We start from the raw sequence: 27,606 nt of genomic DNA, 5'->3' as shown, positions 1-27,606 counted from the left end.
TTTGTACACGATCTGTCTGACTGTGAATTGGTGGAGTCCAAACTCCTTAGAGATGGTTTTGTAACCTTTTCCAGCCTGATGAGCATCAACAACGCTTTTTCTGAGGTCCTCAGAAATCTCCTTTGTTCGTGCCATGTGTTGTGAAGATCAGACTTTGATAGATCCCTGTTCTTTAAATAAAACAGGGTGCCCACTCACACCTGATTGTCATCCCACTGATTGAAAACACCTGACTCTAATTTCACCTTCAAATTAACTGCTAATCCTAAAGGTTCACATACTTTTGCCTCTCACAGATATGTAATATTGGATCATTTTCCTCAATAAATAAATGACCAAGTATAATATTTTTGTCTCATTTGTTTAACTGGGTTCTCTTTATCTACTTTTAGGACTTGTGTGAAAATCTGATGATGTTTTAGGCCATATTTATGCAGAAATATAGAAAATTCTAAAGGGTTCACAAACTTTCAAGCACCACTGTAGCTTCTCAGTACAATGGGAAGCAATGACAAGCAGTGGAATCAGTAAGTAGTCATCGTAAAGCATAACTCTGGTTAAAAATGGTCATTTTATTGCGAAATGTGTAAATATTGTTCTTTGGTTCCACACAATATTTCTACAGTACAGTGCGTAGTATCTATTCCGATTAAATTTGGCAGAAGGTCTTCACCAGAAAGATTTTGTTCATTCACACATTCAACAGCTGCACCAAGATTAAGCAGACAAAATGCTCACCGTAATGATGTCACTGAGCTCCAGGATTGCTTTTCCCAGCCTTTTGGAAATATCTGAATTTATCAGTATGTGCAAACTAACCTTATTTTTTTTAATGACATGACAGCCTATGAAGATTTTAATGAGGAAAAAAGTACTTATATGTTAATTTTTTTTCCCCCACTGTGGCAGCTTGGAGTTATGGAGACATTTTGTCTGTAAGATCTTGGCTGAGGAGTCTGATGAGTGGGTGTACCGAAATGACACTTTTGCCAAAAACTAAAAAGTGTTCAGTCAAGTCTGAATGAACTGTGTCCGTTTTGTATAGGAACAGCTTCTGCACCATAAAGAAAAGTAAACCTGACCTGCACCTCCTGTGCCAGAATAGCAATTTTTGTCCCAACGTAAACCATGCAAACATGCTACATGTATATAAAAATAAAAAAAAAAATTAAAAACACACGCACACAAACCAAAAGTAGAAAACAAATTAAAGAGTTAACATTTCTTAAAACCAGCTCTAGAGCACAAAATCAGACTTAAATTGAGATACACGTCAATTAAACAAATACATAACTAGTTACCATCAACATGGTCTTTGACATTCGCACACAATTCTGAAATGCTTACACTTTTAAACCATCTATTTTCCCTGCTTTGTTGACGTTGCTTTTGCTGTAAATCAGTTAATTACCTCTTCCCTGCTTACAGAAAGATTACTCATTGTGCATGTCAGCCTTCCAAGAGCAGTGGCGGTTGAGATTAACTTCAGTTTTTCACAAAACCACTGAATTTACTGGACTTGGGTAATTGTTCTGCTGGAGTGACTGTTCAAAACCTTCTGGAAAAGATCATCTGAAATACAATAATATGAGCAGTCATTTACAAATTGCCATTACTTTCACCATTAGAAATGAAATCAAAGTTATTTCATTTAATTTGGTACTAATATGCTAAACAATATTTACCATTTTTTATAGCTTGTGTACCAATCTGTGTGAAACCAAACCAAACCAAAACATTAGTTGCAGTTTGCGAAAAGAAAATTAATTTTAACTACATTGAATGCTAATTCTTTTCCTAAACATTTAGTAGAATATAACTCACCCTCACTGCTGTGGAACGCTTTGCTGAAGAGTCCGCTGCTTGGTCACTCACAACTTTTGGAGCTAAAAAAAAACAACAACCATAAATTATAACAAATCTCTGAACCGTGCATGAAGAGCTTTAAATAAGTTTGTAATTTCAAAGAGCACGATCTTACGTAGTGGCTTTATGATTGAATTAATGGCATGTACAACTCCATTAGTAGCCATCAAGTCAGCATCAACGACCTGCACCCTGTTGACGTACATAGTGGAGTTCTTCTAGAAAGAAAGAAAGAAAAAAAGACATTGCTTTGAAAACTCCTTGACGTAAAGAATGAATGAGCTAGTGATCACCAAAACAAGCATTTACACATTTAGACCAAGTTACAGAAAAGCTTGCAAAAATACATTTCTGTGTGCGTTTTATCAGTTTCACATGGTTGTTTTGCATTCTCACCAGGCCTAGCTCGAGCCTCTCTCCTGACATGGGCTTAACTCTGGTATGAGAGGTCACTCCACCACTAACAATAAACTCCTCACCTATGTGGTACTTCAGAAGTTTGACAAGCTCTCTGGGATCTCCTGTGTAGACCATTACACACAGTTATGAGTAATCTAACAAAGAACAGGCATGTTGAAAAACTTTCAAGGCGATGTACTGCACTGATCATGTGTTTTAAATACATAAGCCAGTAGTAAAAAGGGAAGCAGAGTACTTGTGATTTTGTTGAGCTCATTTGTGGGTATGGAACGGAAAGCATCGCTGGTGGGGGCAAAGATGGTGTAGGTCCCTTTCTTGTTCAGCAGCTCAGTCATGCCTGCCCTCTGTATGTTGCCAACCAAGGTGCTGTGAAGTAGTAAATTGGATAATAAACATTAAAAATCCAACCTCCACCAATTTATCATGTTTGTGAAAAATATTCAAATACAGTGGCAACTGGTGGGGAAAAAAAAGTTTTGGCAGCGTCATCTGTCCTTTTGTGTAATTTGTGCTTTGATTACACAATGTGTGTTCGGTCTATCAACTTTCAGTTTCATCTTCAAACATATTTTAGCAGAACAATAATGATAGAGTGAATAATCCACTTCCTTCATGTTAATTACCCCTGCCATTGAGTTCGTAACACACATACTGGTGATGTATTATGGAAAAGTCACCAAAATGGGCTAGAATACACCGATCACCCATCACATTATGACCACTGACAGGTGAAGTGAATTACATTGATTATCTCATTACAATGGCACCTGTCAAGGAGTGGGGTATATTAGGCAGCAAGAGAACAGTCAATTACCAAAGTTGATGTGTTAGAAGCAGGAAAAATGGGCAAGCATAAGGATCTGAACGATTTTGACAAGGGCCAAATTGTGATGGCTAGATGACTGGGTCTGAGCATCTCCAAGATGGTACGTCTTGTGGGGTGTTCCCGGTATGCAGTGGTTAGTACCTACCGCAAGTGATCCAATGAAGGACCACTCAAGGTTTCTTCCCTGAGTTGTCTCAGGGAGTTTTTCCTTGCCATCATTACCTCAGGCTTGCTCATTAGGGATAAATTTATTAATTTGTATGTTTAAAATCTATATTTTAAACATACCGGTGAACCGGTGACAGGGTCATGAGTGTCAAAGGCTCATTGATTTGCATAGGGGACGAAGGCTAGCCCATCTGGTCCAATCCCACAGAAGAGCTACTGTAGTACAGACTGCTGAAAAAGTTAATGCTGGCTAAAATAGAAAGGTGTCTACATTAACTTTTTCAGCAGTTTGTACTACAGTAGCTCTTCTGTGGGATTGGACCATATGGCTAGCCTTCGCGTGTCATGCGAATCAATGAGCCTTCGACACCAGTGACACTGTTGCCACTTCACCGGTATGTTTAAAATATAGATTTTAAACATACAAATTAATAAATTTATTCTTAATGAGCAAGCCTGAGGTGATGATGGCAAGGAAAAAACTCCCTTAGACAACTCAAGGAAGAAACCTTGAGAGGAACCAGACTCAAAAAGGAACCCATCCTCATTTGGGTGATAACAGATAGCATGATTATAAATAACTTGCATCTATAAGTGTGTCCTAGTTATAATATCATAAATGGTACCTACTGCTATCTGGCGAAACACGCCACAATACAGATGCGAGTAGGGAGTCAAACACTCACGGTTACTAGAGGACCAGCCCCTCACTGTAACCCTATCTATGTAATAGGTGAAAGGCCGAGGGCTACGGAAACAGATCGATGCCACCCAACACTATCAGAAATAGGGGTACAGTAGGAGTCCATTTCTGTCCCCCAAAGTATAATCTACACTAATGTACCCCCTAGGGCTTATTATCAGACTTCAAGGTAACTATTACCCCTTTTCCACCAAAGCAGTTCCAGGGCTGGTTCGGGGCCAGTGCTTAGTTTGGAACTGGGTTTTCTGTTTCCACTGACAAAGAACTGGCTCTGGGGCCAGAAAAACCGGTTCCAGGCTAACACCAACTCTTTGCTGGGCCAGAGGAAAGAACCGCTTACGTCAGCGGGGGGCCAGAGTTGTTAAGACCAACAACAATAACAAGACCGCGAAAGATCGCCATTTTTAAGCGACGAGAAGCAGCAGCTGTACAAACGCGAAGTCATCCATTATTATTGTTGTTGTTGCTGCTGCTGCTGCTTCTTCCGCGTTGTTTTTGCTTTGATATTTGCGCCAAGGTTTATGCAAAAGTAGCGACATAACTGACGTATACAGCGACGTAATGACATGGCTTCCCTTAGCACCGTGAGCTATGGAAAAGCAAACTGGTTCTCAGCTGGCTCGGAAGTTGAACGAGTTGTGAACCAGCACCAGCACTGGCCCCGAACCAGCCCTGGAACTGATTTGGTGGAAAAGGGGTATCTGTGTACCTTTTTAGGGTCAAAAAGGCACATACATGTTCCCAGTCAGTATATAAATGGTACAAATAAGTACCTTAGAGGGTACTGCTCCAGTAACAAGCTGGTGTACCCCTACAGGTACAATGATGTACTTTGTTTTCTGAGAGTGAATGCACCTTAAGGGCCTGGTTAGTACTGGGACAGGGGACTGCCTGGGATGATCAGGTCCTGGCACGAGAGGGACTTTGACTTGATATGGTCAAAAAGTGTAATTGTGCAACAAGGAAATTCATTATAGTTTTGACATGCAGTCTATATAAAACCAGTATGATCATTATTAATAAGTTCAAAATATCTTTCTGTGCTAGACAGAAATTTATATAAAACCAAACAGTACTTGATCGAAAAGAATAGTAAGGTTGTATCGGTTTTCAACAACTGTTCACAAAATTTATTTTAATTCTCTAAGCATTTCAATTATATACATTTGAAGTAGCCTAACAAAGTGCAGGCCTTGTCGATGTGTAAATGTAGATTTCAAAAATGTTTCTAAATGGAATATAAAATTTTGAATGTCACATTTGGATAGATTGTTTATAATACTAAGGTCACAAAGTGTTGAGTGGACTGACGCTGAAATCTTTGTATGTACCGTACGTGGAAAGGGAAGCAGCTGTATATACGCTTTCAATCTTACGACTCTGGCAAAACCATTACAGGCCCTTCCAGTGGATTTTTCCTACTTAGGAAGTTATGGAGGTTTGAAGCTTCAGAGAGGACAGCTGAAAATACAAACTATCTGCACATATCCAGGCAGCACCTGTGAGATAATGGACTTTGTGGCTGTGATTATCTCTTGACTTTCCCTCTTCAGTCATAGTCAGGCATGATTCAGGATTTTGCTGTCATCAGCTGCTCACCTGAAACGATTGTCTGCCTTTAGAACATCCATAACAGTACCCACGGGAGGAGCCAGAATCTTATCCACGATCAACAGAGTGCCGTGGCGGCCATTTTTGTCATGGGCAGCGATACAGGCGTTCTCAAAGCAGAGGTTCTGCAAAGGACAGTGCAGCAGTAAGTTCACTATGGTTTGGTTTACCCATGAGGAATGGTGATTTTGTGTTTCTTGGATGACTGATGATGTGCAAGTCAGCTGTGGAAAGTGTTAGGGTAATCCAGGGGAGAGGTTTCCGGTGATCTGCAAACTCCATTACGTAGAAGAAATGTGAGACTGTAAAAACTTAAGATATACCACAAGTACCAAGAACATGAGTATAAATTAAAGACTTGAAACCAGTGTGATAATTATTGGGCTGTCTGGAGTTTCATCTTACCCTCAGGAAATACTGTAGCCCAGTCATAATGAGAATAAATGATCAAATAATTAAATGAGCTACAAAAAGCCACAATGGCTCATAAATTCCATATTATGTATTCCTTATGTAATGTGTCATAGTGAAAGATGGATGGAACAGTTGACTTTGAATGTGTGTGGGAAAGAAAACAACAAATGTTGTTTCCCAACAATAATCAGCATGAGCTAGTCTCTTTCTAATTGGAATTTCAGTGTGAAGATAACTTACATTTCTATATATGAACACTCTAAGTTTAGTTCCTTCAATGGTTTCCAGCTCCTGTCCATGGTATAGACTCTTGGAGGAGAGTTTCCCCTTCAGAACATGGCTCCTCATCAGTTTTCTCACTTCAGGTGTCATGGTAAAACCACCTGTTTACAAGTATAATAAATGTGAATTTAGTTAAGCTGCAAATCTTTATCACTGAAGTTAATCAAGGAAATGCCTGTAACCCAACCTTTGAAAGCATCATTTTGAGGTGCTATCAATGTAAATGCTTCTGAGCCTGAAAGCTGAGGATTTAGACCAGCATCTATGAAATGCTTCGTAGCTATGGAAACTTGTGGAAGACCTTCAGCAAGTTCCTTCAAGGTCTTAACTATAATACAAAGGGGAAAAAAGCTGCTGTTAATACAACATGAGACTGAGGCCCTGTCCACACGGCAACGGATTCAGGTGAATCCGATAAAATTGTTTATCGTTTCGGCCTGGCGTCCACACGACACCGGCGTTTTGGGTGCCCCAAAACGAAATCTTTTGAGAACGGGTTCCAGAGTGGAAAGATCTGGCAACGGCGCCGTTGCGAAGTTGTCTGGATGAGTAGAACGGATTTGTTTACGATGACGTCACAACCACATGTGCTTCACGCCGGGTAGAAGTGTAATGAACTCGATGCGAGTTGTCAACAAATCCTATAACTTGGTTCATGAAACGCGCTTACAAAATATTTTCACTGTGAATATTTATTGTGTAATGGTGCAAAGTGAGAGAGAGAGAGAGAGAGTTAGGGCAGAGTCAATCCCGCCAGCAAAAATAGGGAAAAAAAGGAGCGATCTCACCTCTTCAGATGTTGGTTTAAGTCCTACAATACATTCCTCAAAAAGGGCGTAGAAGAACAAATTAATCCATCAACGTGTAGCATTCAATTTATTCCGGACCATTAAAGACGCCGCCTTCCGCGTAGAATCATACGTCATCCTCGCCGCCATATTGGATAGGTCAAAGCGGAGAATAAAGATTCATGTGCTGCGTTTAACTGTACCAACAGGTTTTCTGTCCAAATGAGATCACATGGGATTACCTTTCACAGATGAGACTGGAAAAATACTTTTCATTGTATTTGGTCATTATAATGTAATTTTACAAACAGATTTTCCTGACTTTGTGGCTAATATGAAGTCTCGTGCATAATAGTTTATGCGCATGCGTCGTTACTTTTTCTATTGTTCTGGTGTCTCCGAAGGGACCGTCTTACAGCGCCCCTAGAGGTGTGGCATGTGTATTGCATCGTTTTCAGCAAGCGTTGCGTTGCCATATGGACCTGATATTTTACTGATTGTTGCCCATTTGGACGCGATATATTTTTAAATAACATCTCGTTGCCGTTGTCGGCTACATCCACACGACAACGGCAACGAGATGTTATTTAAAAAAATATCGCGTCCACATGGGCAACGATCAGTAAAATATCAGGTCCATATGGCAACGCAACGCTTGCTGAAAATGATGCAATACACATGCCACACCTCTAGGGGCGCTGTAAGATGGTCCCTTTGGAGACACCAGAACAATAGAAGTAGTAACGACACATGCGCATAAACTATTATGCACGAGACTTCATATTAGCCACAAAGTCAGGAAAATCTGTTTGTAAAATTACATTATAATGACCAAATACAATGAAAAGTATTTTTCCAGTCTCACCTGTGAAAGGTAATCCCATGTGATCTCATTTGGACAGAAAACCTGTTGGTACAGTTAAACGCAGCTAATCTTTATTCTCCGCTTTGACCTATCCAATATGGCGGTGAGGATGACGTATGATTCTACGCGGAAGGCGGCGTCTTCAATGGTCCGGAATAAATTGAATGATACACGATGGATTAATTTGTTGTTTCTCACCTGTGAAAGGTAATCCCATATGATCTCGTTTGGACGGTAAACCTGTTGGTACAGTTAAACGCAGCTAATCTTTATTCTCCGCTTTGACCTCTCCAATATGGCGGCGAGGATGACATATGATTCTACGCGGAAGGCGGCGTCTTTAATGGTCCGGAATAAATTGGATTAATTTGCTCCTCTACGCCCTTTTTGAGGAATGTATTGTCGGACTTAAATCAACATCTGAAGAGGTGAGATCGCTCCTTTTTTCCCCTATTTTTGCTGGCGGGATTGCACCATTACACAATAAATATTCACAGTGAAAATATTTTGTAAGCGCGTTTCATGAACCAAGTTATAGGATTTGTTGACAACTCACATCGCAATGAGAAGATCATTGGCACTACTGGTGTTAAGAATCAGACCATTTCATAAATGAATATTTTGCTGTAGAGCTGCAGTGTTTGTACAATTGCATGTTTTTGCTTCACTATTACTGTCACTATTCTGCTTCTTGCATTATTACTGTGAACTAACACTGAACATAATAATAATAATAATAATAATATCCAAGCTCGTGTTTCACTCTCACTAGTGCTCTGTAAGGCTTTTTCCTGGTGATATTCGTTACACTTCTACCCGGCGTGAAGCACTCACAGTCATGTGGTTGTGACGTCATCGTAAACAAATCCGTTCTACTCATCCAGACGACTTCACAACGGCAACGTTGCCAGATCTTTCCACTCTGGAACCCGTTCTCAAAAAGATTGTGTTTTGGGCACCCAAAACGCCGGTGTCGTGTGGACGCCAGGCCTAAACGATAAGCAATTGTATCGGAGTCACCTGAATCTGCTGCCGTGTGGACAGGGCCTGAGAAGATGAGAATGAATATAAGCTCTTGTAATGGTACCTGAGTCAGGGATAAGAAGCTCATTAATGTAATGGACAACTCCATTGGCGCCCAGTTTGTCTGTGTTTGTGACAATGGCTTTGCCATTGAGGGTAATTTTGTCTCCATCACAGCCCACTTCCAGCACTGTGCCCTGAAGTGTCTCCAAAGGAGTCCCTGCCACAATGGACTCAGCACAGTGGATGGACTTCAGGATGTGGTAATTCACCAAATCTGTGAAATGTAATAAATAATAATACTGAACATATGTTTTATTCAGGCTTAAATGTGAACAGATAATTGATTTCAATAATAAAGTTGTATCATCATTTTTTCTGCAAATGCACTTCTATGGTTCTGTCCTAGACTCCAAGCATAGTTTGGAGTCTTCTAAGTGTTTTATTCCTCTTGTACCACAGCAATTTTCCAACAATTACTTTTTTTTTTAAATTAAATAAAGAATGACATACTTTTAAATTTCCATTTAATGTAGTAAAACATTTACAAAGCAATTAATTCACATAAGTCATGATAACTTATAGCAGCTACAAGCGGTTGTTCCCCTACCACCATCTCTTGAGGTTAATATGAGAAAAAAGCAGCTTGTCATGTTACTAAGAATCATGTAGTTACTGAGAAAGTGCAAAATCCTCTGTCCTGAAGACTCCACCATGGTGGAAAACCTACTGACTAGCACGCAGTTATTTAGAATGTCTTTGTATGCTGTAGCATTATAATTTCCCTTCACTGGAACTAAGGGCTCAAACCTGTTACAGCATGACAATGCCCCTGTGCACAAAGCAAGGTCCATTAAGACATGGCTTGCCAAGGTTAGAGTGGAAGAACTCGAGGGGGCTGCATAGAGCCTTGACCTCAACCCCAATGAACACATTTGGGATGAATTGGAATGTTAACTACACCCCAGGCCTCCTCACCCAACATCAGTGCCTGACCTCATTAATGCTTTTGTGGCTGAATGACCAAATCCCCACAACCACACTCCAAAATGTAATGGAAACAGCGAAACAGCAAAAAAAAAAAAAAAAAGGGGGGGGGGGGGGAGATCTGGGATGGGATGTTCAACAAACACAGTGTATATGAGACTTACATTATGTGGAAGGTCCACATAATGTTAATACTTTCTTGTTGCACTTTACAGAAGATATCTTTGTAACAGATTAAAAAAAAAATCATTGGTCATAGATATTCATGTTGTTTTGAGTGTATGCTTGAACATTTCCTCTACAAAATTTATTAATATACAGCAAACATATAATACATACTGTGTATTGTAAAGCATTTTCAATTATTCTACTATGATATTTATACATAAGACAATCTAGATATTATATACATTCTATATACTACATACATAAGACATAATATGGACAATATTCGTTGACATGGTTAAAAACCAGACTGATATTCAAGCTTACCTTTAAGAGCAACTGGATCATTGAAGATTCTGTTCAGCATTTCTGCAGGAATCTTCTCAAACGCTTCATTGCTTGGAGCAAATAATGTATAGGAACCCTTGTTCTCCAACACTGAGGTAAGCCCAGCATCACTGACAGCTTGCTAAAATAAAAGATAATAAAGTGAATTCTGTGCATAAAATAATGATAGTTAATTTGTTTTTTGTTCAAAATAAGAACATATGTGACATCTGTATCATAAATAATGCACAATTGTTGACTTTATCAAAATATTTTATTAAAACATTTTGAGACAATTCTAGCTAGGAAATCACATCATACTTGCAGTTTTGTCAGATCATCATCAGTGTCCAGAAAAGACTGAACATTATTGGTGACGGCTGTGATAACTCTGTCGACGACATGCACTATTCCATTAGTGGCATGCTGGTCTGTCTTCACCAGCCTTGCACAGTTTACAGTCACAATCTGGAGAAAGCATTTTCATAGTAATATCAGTAGTGTTAACACTTATGATATTCACTCATCTCCTCTAAAGTTATGATGCTATTAATTTAAAACCAGTGGTTTTATGGAAATTGTACTGTATATTCAAATGTGTACAGTATACTCAAAATATTTGCACTCAAACACCAATGGAAAAATAGTTTAAAGCTAAGTAGCTTGGCATAGACCAAGCACAGTGCAATGTTAAGTAGCTTGGGCAAAGAAGAGATAAAGTAAACCGCATAGTGCAGGAGGCACTACTATAAACATGAAGGCTGGTGTTGTCTTTGGCTTAGTCAAGGCTGTCAAACCAGAAATCACTTACTCCATTGGAATAGTGCTGGATATGAACATCAAAATCGTGGTACATTGAGGGGAAGGCGGACCCGTGTTTGAGGTCATCCGAAGTCAAACGCTTGTTAATCATGTGGTAGTGCAATGCATTGAGGAGCTCAATGTTGACATTGCTCACCAAGGCATCCAGAATTTCCTAAAGTAATAGTCGGAAATCATTTTCAATTCTTCCAAAAGACATTAAGCACATTTACTGAAACATGTGACGTGCAATATGTGCATGATGTGGATGGAGTAAGCTTGCGTTGGGTAATGTTGTGCACTCACAACGGGGAGGGCCGCCCAAGCTTCATTACTTGGGGCAAAGAAAGTAAAACTGCCAGGTCCCTCAATTTCCGCTTTCAGTTTAGCTCTGTCAGAGTACATCTTAGTAGTAGTAGCTCCAACCACCCCCAGGGTGTTGTAGATATTCACCAAAGGAAGAGCTGGTGGAGATCAAGAACATTATTCATCATATCCATATGAATAATCTCAGATGAAGTATTATTGGAAACAATATTGAACAAAAAGCATTGGGTAAAATTATGAAATTAAAATTTAAACCTGCAGGACAGCCTTTCTCTCCCAGCACCTTTTCATAACCAGGGCAACATTCATAGGTAACCACACTGTAAGACAATCAAGAAAGTAATCTTGATTTCACACTGCATCAATAATCATATACAGAATTCACTAGCAATTTCACTTGCATGAACTCGGATTCATGGATTGAATGAACAAGGGGGAAATAGTTATTACTCAGTAACCTTTGCAAAATATTTACAAGCGTCCCTGTTCTTCTTCTTTCAAAATTAGATATTTGTAATAATTTTCAGTGAAATGATCACAGCAAGGCAATACTTATATTATTAATTCATTTATTTAACACAGCCTGGAATAAAAACCATAACAAGTTGTATGCAATATTTGTATTTATACTACATACAGTATATTTCTGCACAACACTTTGTACAGAACCCTACTGAGTAAATAACTGAATTAAAACAAATCCAACCCAACAAACATTTCTGATATGAGACAGTATTATTCGATAATATATTAGCTAAAAAGCTTGCTATATTTGCTTGTGTATTGTTCCTATGAATCATACCATAGTAACATACCAGCTTCAGCTGTTCACACTTCAACGTATACACAGACTAAGCACAGACTATTGTACATCGTTTCCATTGAGATGTGTTTCTAATAAATATCCTCTGAGGCTTCAGTTGGCCTTGGCAGGCTATCAAATGAAACTTGTTGAGGGAAAATCCAGTGACACATCACCAACCAGAGGAACCTCCAGAGAAGGAGTTTAGACACATACTGAAGTAATAATGTCTACCGTTACAAACAAAAGAGACTTTCTTCAGAACTACAAAGCTAAAGTGCACGCACAAGGCTACTGGATATTGAGAAATATTAAGTTGTGCTTTTTTTTGTCATAAAAATATGATTATCACCTTCAAATATATAATATCTGACGTGTTCAATCCAGCTGGCTGACATTTACAAATAAAAGCACAGTCAAACCTGAATAAAATATGCTAATTTAAAAATCTAAGCCAAAATCTTTCATGAAATACAGTGGTGCTTGAAAGTTTGTGAACCCCTTAGAATTTTCTATATTTCTGTATAAATATGACCTAAAACATCATCAGATTTTCACAAGTCCTGAAAGTAGATAAAGAGAACCTGGTTAAACAAAGGAGACAAAAATATTATACTCGGTCATTTATTTATTGAGGAAAATGATCCAATATTACATATCTGTGAGCGGCAAAAGTATGTGAACCTCTAGGATTAGCAGTTAATTTGAAGGTGAAATTAGAGTCAGGTGTTTTCAATCAGTGGGATGACAATCAGGTGTGAGTGGGCACCCTGTTTTATTTAAAGAACTGGGATCTATCAAAGTCTGATCTTCACAGCACATGTTTGTGGAAGTGTATCATGGCACGAACAAAGGAGATTTCTGAGGATGTCAGAAAAAGCTTTGTTGATGCTCATCAGGCTGGAAAAGGTTACAAAACCATCTCTAAAGAATTTGGACTCCACCAATCCACAGTCAGACAGATTGTTTACAAATGGAGGAAATTCAAGACCATTGTTACCCTCCCCAGGAGTGGTCGACCAACAAAGATCACTCCAAGAGCAAGGCGTGTAATAGTCGGTGAGGTCACAAAGGACCCCAGGGTAACTTCTAAGCAACTGAAGGCCTCTCTCACATTGGCTAATATTAATGTTCATGAGTCCACCATCAGGAGAACACTGAACAACAATGGTGTGCATGGCAGGGTTGCAAGGAGAAAGTCACTGCTCTCCAAAAAGAACATTGCTGCTTGTCTGCAGTTTGCTAAAGATCACATGGACAAGCCAGAAGGCTATTGGAGAAATGTTTTGTGGATGGATGAGACCAAAATAGAACTTTTTGGTTTAAATGAGAAGCATTATGTTTGGAGAAAGGAAAACACTGCATCCCAGCATAAGAACCTTATCCCATCTGTGAAACATGGTGGTGGTAGTATCATGGTTTTGGCCTGTTTTGCTGCATCTGGGCCAGGACGGCTCGCCATCATTGATGGAACAATGAATTCTGAATTATACCAGCGAATTCTAAAGGAAAATGTCAGGACATCTGTCCATGAACTGAATCCCAAGAGAAGGTGGGTCATGCAGCAAGACAACAACCCTAAGCACACAAGTCGTTCTACCAAAGAATGGTTAAAGAAGAATAAAGTTAAATGTTTTGGAATGGCCAAGTCAAAGTCCTGACCTTAACCTAATCAAAATGTTGTAGAAGGACCTGAAGCGAGCAGTTCATGTGAGGAAACCCACCAACATCCCAGAGTTGAAGCTGTTCTGTACGGAGGAATGGGCTAAAATTCCTCCAAGCCGGTGTGCAGGACTGATCAACAGTTACCGGAAACATTTAGTTGCAGTTATTGCTGCACAAGGGGGTCACACCAGATACTGAAAGCAAAGGTCCACATACTTTTGCCGCTCACAGATATGTAATATTGGATCATTTTCCTCAATAAATAAATGATCAAGTATAATATTTTTGTCTCATTTGTTTAACTGGGTTCTCTTTATCGACTTTTAGGACTTGTGTGAAAATCTGATAATGTTTTGGGTCATATTTATGCAGAAATATGGAAAATTCTAAAGAGTTCACAAACTTTCAAGCACCACTGTAGCACGCACATTTGATGCACCTACAGGAGACATTTAACTTTGTTGGCGAAGTAGCAGTGGAATATCAAAATTCATTTCACAGAAACTATTTGTGTTGGTAACAAATCCAGAAACTGTTATGTAATCAGGTGACAAGTTAAAGGAAAATCCAGTGACTATTATGCTGTGGAAGCATTTTGCTAGTACGGTTTAGAGCCCCTTTGAGTGAAGATTTCCAAATTACAGTCATTACAAACTTATTCTGACTGATCACCTTTATCCTATGATGAAACATTTCTAATCTAAAGGGATGAATACACCAACCACAGGGCATGAGAGCACACTAGATAGTTTAATGAGAATTAAAAAGTATATAAAATAATATCTTACAGCCTTCACTGTCACCAGATATCAGCCCAATTGAACACCTGTGGGAGGTTTTGGAGCGACGTGTTAGAAAAATCTCCATCACTATCATCAAAACATCAACTGGCAGAAAATTTCTTCAGAACGATGTTCATTACTGGTGTTCATTTACAGAGACTTATAGGACCTATGTCAAGGTGTTTCTACAATCTATGTTCTTACTTTGCATTGTTATTTTATTCTCCTATATTATGCACTAATTTCAAATAATACAGATACTTTGTTAAGTAATCCTATTTTCATATATATATATATATATATATATATATATATATATATATATATATATATATATATATATATATTACATGTCCAAAGACCTCGGTCAGACAAAGAAAAAAAATCCTGGGATTAAGGAATGGGGTACACTTGTAAAAGTAGAAAGCAGACTGAACTGATTATCATAACAGATGGTAACTCAACTCTTATTTGTTTTCTGCCAATACAAACATTGATGGTAGCCATGGACTTAGGACAAATAAACAGCAAAGCTGGATAATTCAAACACAGTGTATATTAAATTTCCAAATACCACAGAAAGCTTTCCATCAGAAGAGTTGTGAAAGACGCAAAAAGCTAATAGACGCAGAAAATCTTTACTATATTTAATATACGCCTCGCCATCAGATATACAGCCAAGTCCAGCTGAGTCTGCATATTGTCTTGTTCTTGTAAAAGTATCAGTTCCTATAATGGCATGGATGTCAAAACAAATACCACAATTCCCTAGGCAACATTCTGTCATTACTTACCACTTTTTTAACATACACCTGAATAAATGGAAACATTCTTTCAGATATAAATGTCTTTTGACCAACATTAAGAACTGCTACAGCAAAGGAAATGCCCAGGTTGGATACTCAGGATGACACTGTGTAGTTTCTTTCACGAAAGCACTTTTACAAAGGAAATTAAGTGAGAGGGTTAAATTACCAACCAAAGGTGGGTTTCCCAAAAGCCTCTGAATGCTAAGAGTGTCTTAATTTGGAGACAGAGCATTCATTGGGCTGCGATGCTGTTGGGAAACTCAGCACAAACCTACTGGGCCCACACTAGGATTACTGGCCGCTACGGGATCCTCAGCAAGCACAGGTTTGAAATGAATGATTAAGCCATTATGCTGTCACACACAACATGATACACAGAATACAAGCCAAAGACTGTAAAGTCACAGACTCAAAAATGAATTCGTGAATGTTATTGGTGTGTGGGTTTGAGTGGTCACTTAGGACCTAACTGTTTTTAACTGGAGCTAGAGCAGTGGATAAACACAGATAACCATAAACCCCCACAAAATGTGTCCAAGAAAAGAAAAGAAGAAACCAGATGACAAATGAAATGTTTTAAGAGGTGGGAGAAAACCTGAGAACCTACAGGAAATCCATGCAGGCACACGTAATAGAATATCTGAAAAATTATTGGTAAGGCTATTTATATTCTGAAGCTCTGGTACCTTTTGAGATGGTTAATTTAAATTAATAGCAACGTGAACAGCAAGCCCATGGGTAACAGGAGAAATATCTGGAATTTGGAGCAATTAAGAAATGAAGCCGCTGTTAGTCATTAGTGCCAACATTTCAAAAGTTTCAAACAAAAGTTATCATCATATGAAGAACAATGAGAGATGTGTTGATGAGTAATTCACCAGCAGACTCCAAGAAAGTGGCCTAGACAAGTTCAAGTGTTTGAAAAATAAACTGAACAAAAGCCACTTGGTGTGGAGTTTGTTAAATGTTAAAAGTCACATAGAAAGCCAGAGTGAAAGTGGCATCGGTATGTTCTGGATTTTGCATCTCAAGTCTCCAGTAATACTCTAATATGAAATGACTGTGATGGCTTTCTTATGTCTCTTATAAACCTCTCCTTAACCGACATCCAGACACACAAAGAAAGCGATTGTTCCTCTGAAATGCAGGCAATCATGGGCTTCTACACCCCCAAAGGGTAAAATCGGGTTCAAGCTGATAGTCTAAATTTTGTTTTCACAAGTCACTTTGTGTCCTTTCACAGCCTGACTCGACAGACTTCATGCACACACACAAGATGAGGGGTTAGTTGTGAATGATTTGTGTGTTTGTGGTATATTAGAGCCCTTGACCGAACTCAGTGCAAGCAGTTATTTCCAAAAGACATCTGAGCACCCACAGCAACTCTCACTTCCTCTCTAGCATTCATGAGAACATGTTATGAAAGAGACACTGTTACGAACGGAAAAGATGAATAAACCAAGTTTTCTTCTGGCTCACAGTCATTTCAGTCTTTGCAAACCTTCGGCTTGGCTTCAAGAATGATGCATTACAGTGATAAAAGCGTTCGTATATATGTCTGCGAAGGTTACACTCTGCACATGTGGTTTCTCTTCGATCCTCATATACATGTCTGTGGAATGTTCAGGCCAGTAACCAATAACACCTCTCCCTCCCCGTGGGAACATTAAACTGGACATCAATCAAAGAGAGCTTCTGTGGAGTCTGGAGCTACGCCTTGGGCCTGACTCAGTCCCCATGGCATAGCGGAGACCACAGAATAGCAAGCAACATTGTGAACAATTCAGCCTCACAAAGACTCAAAGCTGCATGGAATAGGAGACACATGGAAGCTATTATTAGCATCAGTCCTTCAAGCTGAACTCACCATCAGAAATTCAGCAGATAGCCACATACCCTAAAAAGGTAAGTAATACACAAGTTGAACGACAAAAAGGATATGGAAAATGGTGAATGCTTCAATAGGTCTAAGCAGTCCATTCACCTACTGATACTCGTTAAAATGCAAACATTTGTAAAGACTTATCAGAGGCATAAAGAAAGAACCTATCACACACACTACTGTGCAAAAGTCTTTGGCACATGTAAAGAAATGCTCATCTCATCTCATTATCTCTAGCTGCTTTATCCTGTTCTACAGGGTGGCAGGCAAGCTGGAGCCTATCCCAGCTGACTACGGGCGAAAGGCGGGGAACACCCTGGACAAGTCGCCAGGTCATCACAGGGCTGACACATAGACACAGACAACCATTCACACTCACATTCACACCTACGGTCAATTTAGAGTCACCAGTTAACCTAACCTGCATGTCTTTGGACTATGGGAGAAACCGGAGAACCCGGAGGAAACCCACGCGGACACGGGGAGAACATGCAAACTCCGCACAGAAAGGCCCTCGCCGGCCACGGGGCTTGAACCTGGACCTTCTTGCTGTGAGGCAACAGCGCTAACCACTACACCACCGTGCTGCCCTGGCTTAAAATAAATAAATTAAATATTTCAACATTAAAAAAATACTATAAACAGCAGTAAGCCATAATAAATGAAACAGTCAATATTTGGTGTGGCGGCACGGTGGTGTAGTGGTTAGCGCTGTCGCCTCACAGCAAGAAGGTCCTGGGTTCGAGCCCCGGGGCCGGCGAGGGCCTTTCTGTGTGGAGTTTGCATGTTCTCCCCGTGTCCGCGTGGGTTTCCTCCGGGTGCTCCGGTTTCCCCCACAGTCCAAAGACATGCAGGTTAGGTCAACTGGTGACTCTAAATTGACCGTAGGTGTGAATGTGAGTGTGAATGGTTGTCTGTGTCTACAGTATGTGTCAGCCCTGTGATGACCTGGCGACTTGTCCAGGGTGTACCCCGCCTTTCGCCCGTAGTCAGCTGGGATAGGCTCCAGCTTGCCTGCGACCCTGTAGAAGGATAAAGCAGCTAGAGATAATGAGATGAGATATTTGGTGTGAGATGACCCTTTGTTTTAACAAAAACAGTAGTCTCAGGTACAATGAGTGCAGTTTTATAAGGAAAGGAGCTGTAGGTTTTACTGAGCATCTTGCAGAACCAGTCACAGTTCTTCTGGACACTTTGTCACACTTGCTTCTTAAATTTTACAGCAAAACCCAGTAGCCTTCATTATGTTTTCTTTTTTAATCTGAAAAGTGGTTTCTTATGTAATATGCTTGTCAGATACAAAACTTTTTTTTCTTTAACATTTAATTTTGTGCTGGAAAACGAACGTTTGGTACTCTACAATGGTTTTGTACTGACTCGATAATGTAGAAGTCATAAAATAGAAATCTATAACAAAGTTTGTATGAAAAAAAAAATAGGGTGCCGAAGACTTTTGCACAATACTGTACATGCTGTATAACCAGTATAGTTTTAGTGTCATAAGTAAATCTCATAATTCCACTTTGGACACCATTTCCCTTTAAGCTGTATGAAGACTAGTTTCTCTTTATATTGTGAAAACGATTCAACAGAAATGGTTGATAATTACTTGGAATAAATCCATCCATCAAATCTTGTATCTCCAGGGATGCGAATCAAACATCAATAGCCGCATTTCAATATCCTGACAATTATTATACATTGTTTCATTTGACTTTTTTAGCTCGACTTTTAAGTATTAATCTTATGGATAATATTGTATTATTTCAACGCTATTCAATCATTGTACAGTAGTTATTATTTCGTAATATCTAATGCTAATCAGGCTCAATTAACATTATTTTTAATACTAGTGGCACTGTTGTGTGAGGTAAAATAACCTCTACTAATGTCATAGATTCGTCCTGGAGGTGACACCTCTGTAGGCCACAAGTGCCTTCGGGGGCTTCACTTGGGAGCATGTTAGAACAAAATTCTTGGCAGATTTGTATAGAGTCAATGCATTATTATAACAATCTCTAATGGTGCTTTTTGGTGAGAAGTGTGGTGGAAGGGTAATTTCCCCAGAAGCCTTTTCCACAATTACTGGTTAAAGACTTAGAAACCGAATGGCCGTTCTAAATATTTACTTTGGATTCTAATCTGTACTTGTTACTTCCCTTCACTGTGGTCTTTATCCACAAGAAACATCAGTGGTTGAGTTGCGTTAGCATGGTAAAATTCTGCCAGGCTCCTAACCTCAAACACTATTGGTACATATGAGTCAGCTTGGTTTAATATTACAAACAGGACTGATCATATATTTATTAATATTTTTTCCCCAAAACACCCAGGATTCAAACCCTGAAATGTTATGAACTTTTCAATTGTGAATTTTTGAAGAGTGTCCTTTTAAAAAAGGAACAGTCTACTACTATCTAGTCTGATTCATAGTTTTCAGGGAAACCCCACAGATTTGCAGTTTATCACCAGTAAGGCATCATAATACATTAAGCCCTTGTCATAAAGCTGGCTCAGTGGTTAAGGCTTCGGTTTATCAGAAAGTTGGGGGTTCAAGACACAGCACTGCCAGTTTGCCACTCCTGTGGCCTTGAGCATGACCCTTAAGAGGTTGTGTATCACAGCTGACCCTGTGCTCTGACCCAAACAAGCTGGGATATATGGGGGGGGGAATCCACTGGAATGAATATGTGACAAAGTCTTCATTTTCTTCTTCTAAACTATCATATTGGATACCTCTTTTGCACAAACAAAATTGTACATGCTGCATGGACACCAACAATGACTAGGGTATGCAGATAGTATGGAGGAACCCCAGTCTAAGGCCCTGTCCACACGGCAACGGATTCAGGTGAATCTGATAAAATTTTTATCATTTCGGCCTGGCGTCCACACGGCACCGGTGTTTTGGGTGCCCCAAAACGATATTTTTTGAGAACGGGTTCCAGAGTGGAAAAATCTGGCAACGGCGCCATTGCGAAGTCGTCTGGATGAGTAGAACGGATTTGTTTACGATGATGTCACAAGCACATTATTAGAACAAGCAGCACTCTCGCTATTTTGTATGAACCACTGCATTGCATTCACTTTTGTATCCCTTTGGTGACTGACCCCTTGAAAATCGTTCCTCCAGGAACGATGACGTTTCAGTTGTCAAGACAACGGAAAAACTAAAATACAAGAGCATTTTGTTTTGTGCACAAGAGCATTGTGACGTATCTTTCTGTTTTGTATTTTAGTTTTTCCGTTGTCTTGACAACTGAAATGTCATCGTTCCTGGAGGAACGATTTTCAAGGGGTCAGTCACCAAAGGGGTATACAGCTTTTCTTTTAAATAAACAAGTAACTGAACCATTTCTTGAATTTCTTTTTTTTTATTGGATAAGACTGCTTTTCAAAATGTTCACACACAGTATAAAAAGTTATATAAATTATATAAAAATGCTTTTCAAAATGTTCACACACAAGAAAATTAAGTTATATAAAACTATGCACACTAATAAAACTAATTTGTACACACAGAAGGCACGATTTCCTCCCGTAGTCACAGCCATCTTCTTCTTGTTGTTGTGTGTTTGTTCCTGTGAGTGCTTCGCCAGGTAGAAGAAGGGGTTTATGCGCATGCGTCCTACTTCTTCTATTGTTCTGGTGTCTCCGATGGGACCGTCTTACAGCGCACGTAGAGGTGTGGCATGTGTATTGCATCGTTTTCAGCAAGCGTTGCGTTGCCATATGTACCTGATATTTTACTGATCCGTTGCCCATGTGGACGCGATATTTTTTTAATAAAATCTCGTTGCCATTGTCGTGTGGATGTAGCCTAAAGCTTGCAGACTCTTCAAGAAGCAGTCGTTAAATATTCCACCAGAGCAAAGTTGTATGATTCACTTGAAAACTAGGAACACATAAGCCTCAGACTTAAGCAGAGACAAGAACATTCTTCTCTTGAGACTACGATCTCTGCTAACGTTTATCACTATTGTTCCTTGAGCAGTGACTGGGAAAAATGACTGAAGCCCTGTACAGTACTGACCTGTCCTGTTTCAAGTTGCTGCGGAGAATGTCAAAATGTGCCACGCTTCAGTGTAAAGATAGATTTAAAATGAATTTAGTGATGGCAAATCTGTAGCACTGTATCATGCCATGTCACTTATTGGTGGTTTTAACAAACACAATACTATGTTTATTTCAATGTATTATCGTTTTGTATATAATGCAACAAAATCCGACATGCAATCTCATTAATCCAGACCCTAATGAAAATACCTTACCCATGTTGTGTTGTCCCTGAGTGATCCCATGGGATGAAGAATGCTCATTTCATGACCTTTCATCCTTTGTAGTTGAATAAACCGTTGGGTATGTTGACGCAACCATAATGAGTTCTCTTAACATAAACCAGACCCAATATAAGGAAACTAATCAAAACGCGAATACCACACAGGAATTTCGCCAGATACTGGGGGAGACGGGACCCAACCACAAATGCCATTCCTGAACTTCCTGCCTGTTTGGAGTCACAAAAATCACCGCTATTAAGTCCATTATCAACAATGCATCTTCCAGCACTACAAAGTAAGGGGTAAATTTTTCTCAGACAGAAGACGTAAGACTTTGCATGCTTGTAAAGCGAACTAAAATGTACTGAGCTAAGAAATTCTCACCAGGATAAATAACTCAACCCAGACCAGGATAAAACACTTTCTAAAGACGAATGAATGAATGAATGAATGAATGAATCATGCATGGCATGATCTCTCCTTTATCAGGCATGCCAAATTGGTATAGACTTATTGGCATAGACTCCCTTGCAGCCCTAGGTATCAAATCAGACTGCAGACAGAATCAGCAGGGATTGTTTGGGGAAAGCCTATTACATCTCCATTCTCTGTAAAATGATGTAATGCCTACCAAATAAAAACGTTTTGCACAAAGTAGGCTAACATGAGTGTGGACTCACGTTGGTTTGCCGCATATTTTGCGGCGGTACCACTGCTTGCAGTTGGTGAAATACTTCTTATCGGTTCCTTGGATCTTCTGCATAGCACAAACGTTGGGGCTGCAAGAAACAAACATCAGAAGATTCACTTGGATCGAGTCTCCACTGAACCGATTGATGCATTTTGCATCAATAAATAATAATCAAGAAACTTTTTTTTTTTTTAAATCTAACTTTTAGTGGTGTGCAAGCATCATATCCTGTGTCAGATAAATATGAATTTCGATATGATCTGCTGAAAGAAACACAGCATGCAGAAGAATAATATTTCTTTTGTGATTCAGTAGTAAGTATGAAACTAATAATCAAAGCAATGACACAGAATTGCAACAGAACAAAGAGCCCGAAAGAAGGCATAAAGGCTGGTTTAAACCGTCCTTACCCATGCTGTCTGCCTCTTATCCGACTGTGCTGAAGAACAGACTGGTACGGGGATTTCACGGCCAACACCGCGGCGATTAAAGTGACAGTAAGCGCGCACACAGTCAGCCGCTTCATGATGCCGTGATTTCCGCCACACTGCAGCCCAGAGCACGCGCGCATAAATACCGAGAGAAGCGCCCGGGTTGTGGGCGGGGCTTAACAACAACCGCGACAGGAAGTGCTGCCCCAGAGGTTTTTTTCATCTCATCTCATCTCATCTCATTATCTCTAGCCGCTTTATCCTGTTCTACAGGGTCGCAGGCGAGCTGGAGCCTATCCCAGCTGGCTACGGGCGAAAGGCGGGGTACACCCTGGACAAGTCGCCAGATCATCACAGGGCTGACACATAGACACAGACAACCATTCACACTCACATTCACACCTACGCTCAATTTAGAGTCACCAGTTAACCTAACCTGCATGTGGGGGACTGTGGGGGAAACCGGAGCACCCGGAGGAAACCCACGCGGACACGGGGAGAACATGCAAACTCCGCACAGAAAGGCCCTCGCCGGCCACGGGGCTCGAACCCAGACCTTCTTGCTGTGAGGCGACAGCGCTAACCACTACACCACCGTGCTATAAAAACAAACATGACTCGTGAAGGTCCCAGTACACCACTTTTTTTGTATTCGAAAATCTCATCTCATTATCTCTAGCCGCTTTATTCTGTTCTACAGGGTCGCAGGCAAGCTGGAGCCTATCCCAGCTGACTATGGGCGAAAGGCGGGGTACACCCTGGACAAGTCGCCAGGTCATTGCAGGGCTGACACATAGACACAGACAACCATTCACACTCACATTCACACCTACGGTCAATTTAGAGTCACCAGTTAACCTAACCTGCATGTCTTTGGACTGTAGGAGAAACCGGAGCACCCGGAGGAAACCCACGCGGACAACATGCAAACTCCGCACAGAAAGGCCCGCGCCGGCCCCGGGGCTCGAACCCAGACCTTCTTGCTGTGAGGCGACAGTACTAACCACTACACCACCGTGCTGTGCATATAAAAAACAAACATGACTCATGAAGGTCCCAGTACACCACTTTTTTTGTATTTGAAAATAAAGTAGAAAAAATATATATATATGGGGCGGCACGGTGGTGTAGTGGTTAGCACTGTTGCCTCACAGCAAGAAGGCCTTTCTGTGCATAGTTTGCATGTTCTCCCCGTGTCCGCGTGGGTTTCCTCCGGGTGCTCCGGTTTCCCCCACAGTCCAAAGACATGCAGGTTAGGTTAACTGGTGACTCTAAACTGACCGTAGGTGTGAATGTGAGTGTGAATGGTTGTGTGTCTATGTGTCAGCCCTGTGATGATCTGGCGACTTGTCCAGGGTGTACCCCGCCTTTCGCCCGTAGTCAGTTGGGATAGGCTCCAGTTTGCCTGCGACTCTGTAGAACAGGATAAAGCGGCTAGAGATAATGAGATGAGATGAGCATGGTGGTGTAGTGGTTAGCGCTGTCGCCTCACAGCAAAAAGGTTCTGGGATTGAGTCCAGTGACCAACAGGGGCCTTTCTGTGTGGAGTTTGCATGTTCTCCCCGTGTCCGCGTGGGTTTCCTCCGGGTGCTCCGGTTTCCCCCACAGTCCAAAGACATGCAGGTTAGGTTAACTGGTGACTCTAAGGTGGGGTTTACATTAGACCGTATCAGCAGATCATCAGATTAACGTTTTTAAAACAATTAACATGCACACAGCAACACCAATACACGATTCGCCTGCACACAGCAACGCCAATACACGGATACGCTCGGCTCCGCAGGCATCCTGCGCTCCAAATCACTCCGCCCTGAACAGCGAGTGCCCTCTGGAGGGTGCGCACTCCGGCCCTGCGCAGCTCACAGAGAGCGCGAGTGAAGTGCACGAGCAGTAATTCGGGACTGAGCCGCTGTGTGTGCGCTCTCAGTGCATATCGGGTATGCGCGTCACTTACCACTTGCAAGTGGAAGGATGGCAAGCCTAAAGACAATCATAACTACACAATGGTCAGTATTTGCATCAGTATTTGCAGTATTTTCATACTTTTATACTCTTTAATGAAAGGTGATACAAGGCGGAAGTCCGCGCCGTTTTTCAGCAGTCGCGTCACATGACCAACGCCAGCGAATCAGGAAGGTGGATGTCACAGTGACGTTGTCCAATGACGACGCCAGCTAGAGCTCAGCACAGCGTATTCACGTATTCTCAATGTTTACACAGCACTGGACCAGACACGATCTGGATTGAATATGTGGACGCTGGCGGATTCCCGTTTCCCGGCGTTTCCAGGCGTTTTAATGTAAACGGACAGTGCATCCGCGAAGAAAACGAGACAGATACGGTCTAATGTAAACTTGGCCTAAATTGACCGTAGGTGTGAATGTGAGTGTGAATGGTTGTGTCTATGTGTCAGCCCTGCGATGATCTGGCGACTTGTCCAGGGTGTACCCCGCCTCTCGCCCGTAGTCAGCTGGGATAGGCTCCAGCTTGCCTGCGACCCTGTAGAACAGGATAAACGGTTACAGATAATGGATATTTCTCTTTATCTATTTCTAGGACTTGTGTGAAAATCTGGTGATGTTTTAGGTCATATTTATGCAGAAATATAGAAAATTCTAAAGGGTTCACAAACTTTCAAGCACCACTGTGAACCTTGTGCAAAAGTCTTAGGCACCCTATTTTTTTCATACAAACTTTGCTATAAATTTCTATTTGATGACCTCTACATTATCGAGACAGTACAAAAACATTTTTGAGTCCCAAATAAACGTTCGTTTTCTTGCACAAAATTAAATGTTACAGATTTTTTTTTGTTGTATCTGAGCAGCATATTACATGAGACCATTTTTCAGATTAAAACAGAAAACATAATAAAGGCTACTTTGCTGCAAAACTAAGAAGCAAGTGTGACAAAGTGTCCATAAAATAGAAGTTTGTATGAAAAAATAGGGTGCCTAAGACTTGCACAGTACTGTACATTACAGTACAATTCTTTCTTCACATATCCCTGCCTGTTAGAAAGCTTGCCAGTCATGATACAGTGTCCCTGGAGAAAATAGGGTTAAAGTGCATATCACCGGTAAATTCAGGAGTAAGATCAATGTAATTCTCCTATTTTATATTAAACTTTGGTCAAATATCTGTAACATTCTGCATTCTCTGCAATTGTTTTACCTTGCGCAATACCAGAAAAATTTAGTTGAAATCAAACCATTTTAGGGCGGCACGGTGGTGTAGTGGTTAGCGCTGTCGCCTCACAGCAAGAAGGTCCTGGGTTCGAGCCCCGTGGCCGGCGAGGGCCTTTCTGTGCGGAGTTTGCATGTTCTCCCCGTGTCCGCGTGGGTTTCCTCCGGGTGCTCCGGTTTCCCCCACAGCCCAAAGACATGCAGGTTAGGTTAACTGGTGACTCTAAATTGACCGTAGGTGTGAATGTGAGTGTGAATGGTTGTCTGTGTCTATGTGTCAGCCCTGTGATGACCTGGCGACTTGTCCAGGGTGTACCCCGCCTTTCGCCCGTAGTCAGCTGGGATAGGCTCCAGCTTGCCTGCGACCCTGTAGAAGGATAAAGCGGCTAGAGATAATGAGATGAGATGAAACCATTTTAGGCGAATTGGTCCGCCTCTGAAAAAACTTGGCATTTGAATTTCCCAGCAAACATTGATTTTCGTCAGGCGTGCAGCTTGTAAACAGGCAAGGCAGGCAACCTTCGGGGCCCGCGGGCTGTTTTATGTACCAAAATGTCTCAAATATATATATATTTGAAAATATTTTGTACTAAGTTTATATAGGCTATTTTGAAGTTATTTATTTTATTTATATTTTTATTTTATATTTATATGATGCCAAATTATTTACAATGTACTGTAACAACCTTGTTGTTATTTAGTTATTTATTTTGTTTTTTATTGTTCTTTACCATTGTATTTTCACATTTGGAATTAAAAAAACTTTGGTTTCATACATTTTTCGTTGGTGTCAGATTATTTATAACATATTGGTAATGAACACTGGTCAGAAGGGCCCCCTGGAAATTTTTGCTTGGGGCCACAACAGACTCTAGAATCGCCTCTGACTTTCGTGACGTCGCGTGCGGGACGCTTCCCTCTGAATCCTACGTCAGCGCTGGTTCGTTTATGAGAAAACGACTGGTGGTTTTCTGCAAATTTCTTCAACATTATCACGTAATTATTAAAATGGTTAACAGATGTATCGTACCCTGTGATGACCTGGCGACTTGTCCAGGGTGTACCCCGCCTTTCGCCCGTAGTCAGCTGGGATAGGCTCCAGCTTGCCTGCGACCCTGTAGAAGGATAAAGCAGCTAGAGATAATGAGATGAGATGAGATTATCATGTAATTATTAAAATGGTTAACAGATGTATCGTGCCCTGTGATGACCTGGCGACTTGTCCAGGGTGTACCCCGCCTTTCGCCCGTAGTCAGCTGGGATAGGCTCCAGCTTGCCTGCAACCCTGTAGAAGGATAAAGCGGCTAGAGATAATGAGATGAGATGAGTTGAGATGAGATGTATCGTAGGAGGGTATAGCAACACCAATCAATAATGATGGGATTAGCACTCGTTGTTTTCCATAAGACCGGACAATGAGAGAGAAATGGGAGCACTTGGTCTACACAGGCTGTGCACTTAAACCGTGCAAGCTCGCGCAGCCTGCTGGTGCTTCCGCAGATAACA

General features: G+C 40.7%; 1 protein-coding gene across 2 annotated transcripts; it reads right to left on the bottom strand.

Moving 5' to 3' along the window:
- Positions 1–552: 552 nt before the first annotated feature.
- Positions 553–23,032, bottom strand: tgfbi (transforming growth factor, beta-induced). Of its 2 annotated transcripts, none has more exons than XM_060927993.1 (17): positions 22,895–23,032; positions 22,474–22,572; positions 11,829–11,893; positions 11,553–11,710; positions 11,257–11,421; positions 10,767–10,913; positions 10,446–10,587; positions 9,031–9,243; positions 6,478–6,618; positions 6,249–6,391; positions 5,583–5,719; positions 2,522–2,652; positions 2,263–2,387; positions 1,982–2,084; positions 1,825–1,886; positions 1,686–1,710; positions 553–1,572 (listed from the first exon to the last, which is right to left on the bottom strand). In XM_060927993.1, the coding sequence occupies exons 1-17, from the start codon at positions 23,008–23,010 to the stop codon at positions 1,511–1,513; spliced, it is 2,034 nt and encodes a 677-aa protein (XP_060783976.1). In that variant the 5' UTR covers positions 23,011–23,032; the 3' UTR covers positions 553–1,510. The 2 variants fall into 2 exon arrangements, with proteins under 2 accessions (XP_060783976.1, XP_060783978.1); XM_060927995.1 differs by having other exon boundaries at positions 1,982–2,081.
- Positions 23,033–27,606: the final 4,574 nt, after the last annotated feature.

This window comes from Neoarius graeffei, chromosome 8 (genome assembly GCF_027579695.1).
Source record: "Neoarius graeffei isolate fNeoGra1 chromosome 8, fNeoGra1.pri, whole genome shotgun sequence".
NCBI lineage: Eukaryota > Metazoa > Chordata > Actinopteri > Siluriformes > Ariidae > Neoarius > Neoarius graeffei.
The sequence above is the reverse complement of the archived record's forward strand: the minus strand, read 5'-3'. Positions and strand labels throughout refer to the sequence as shown.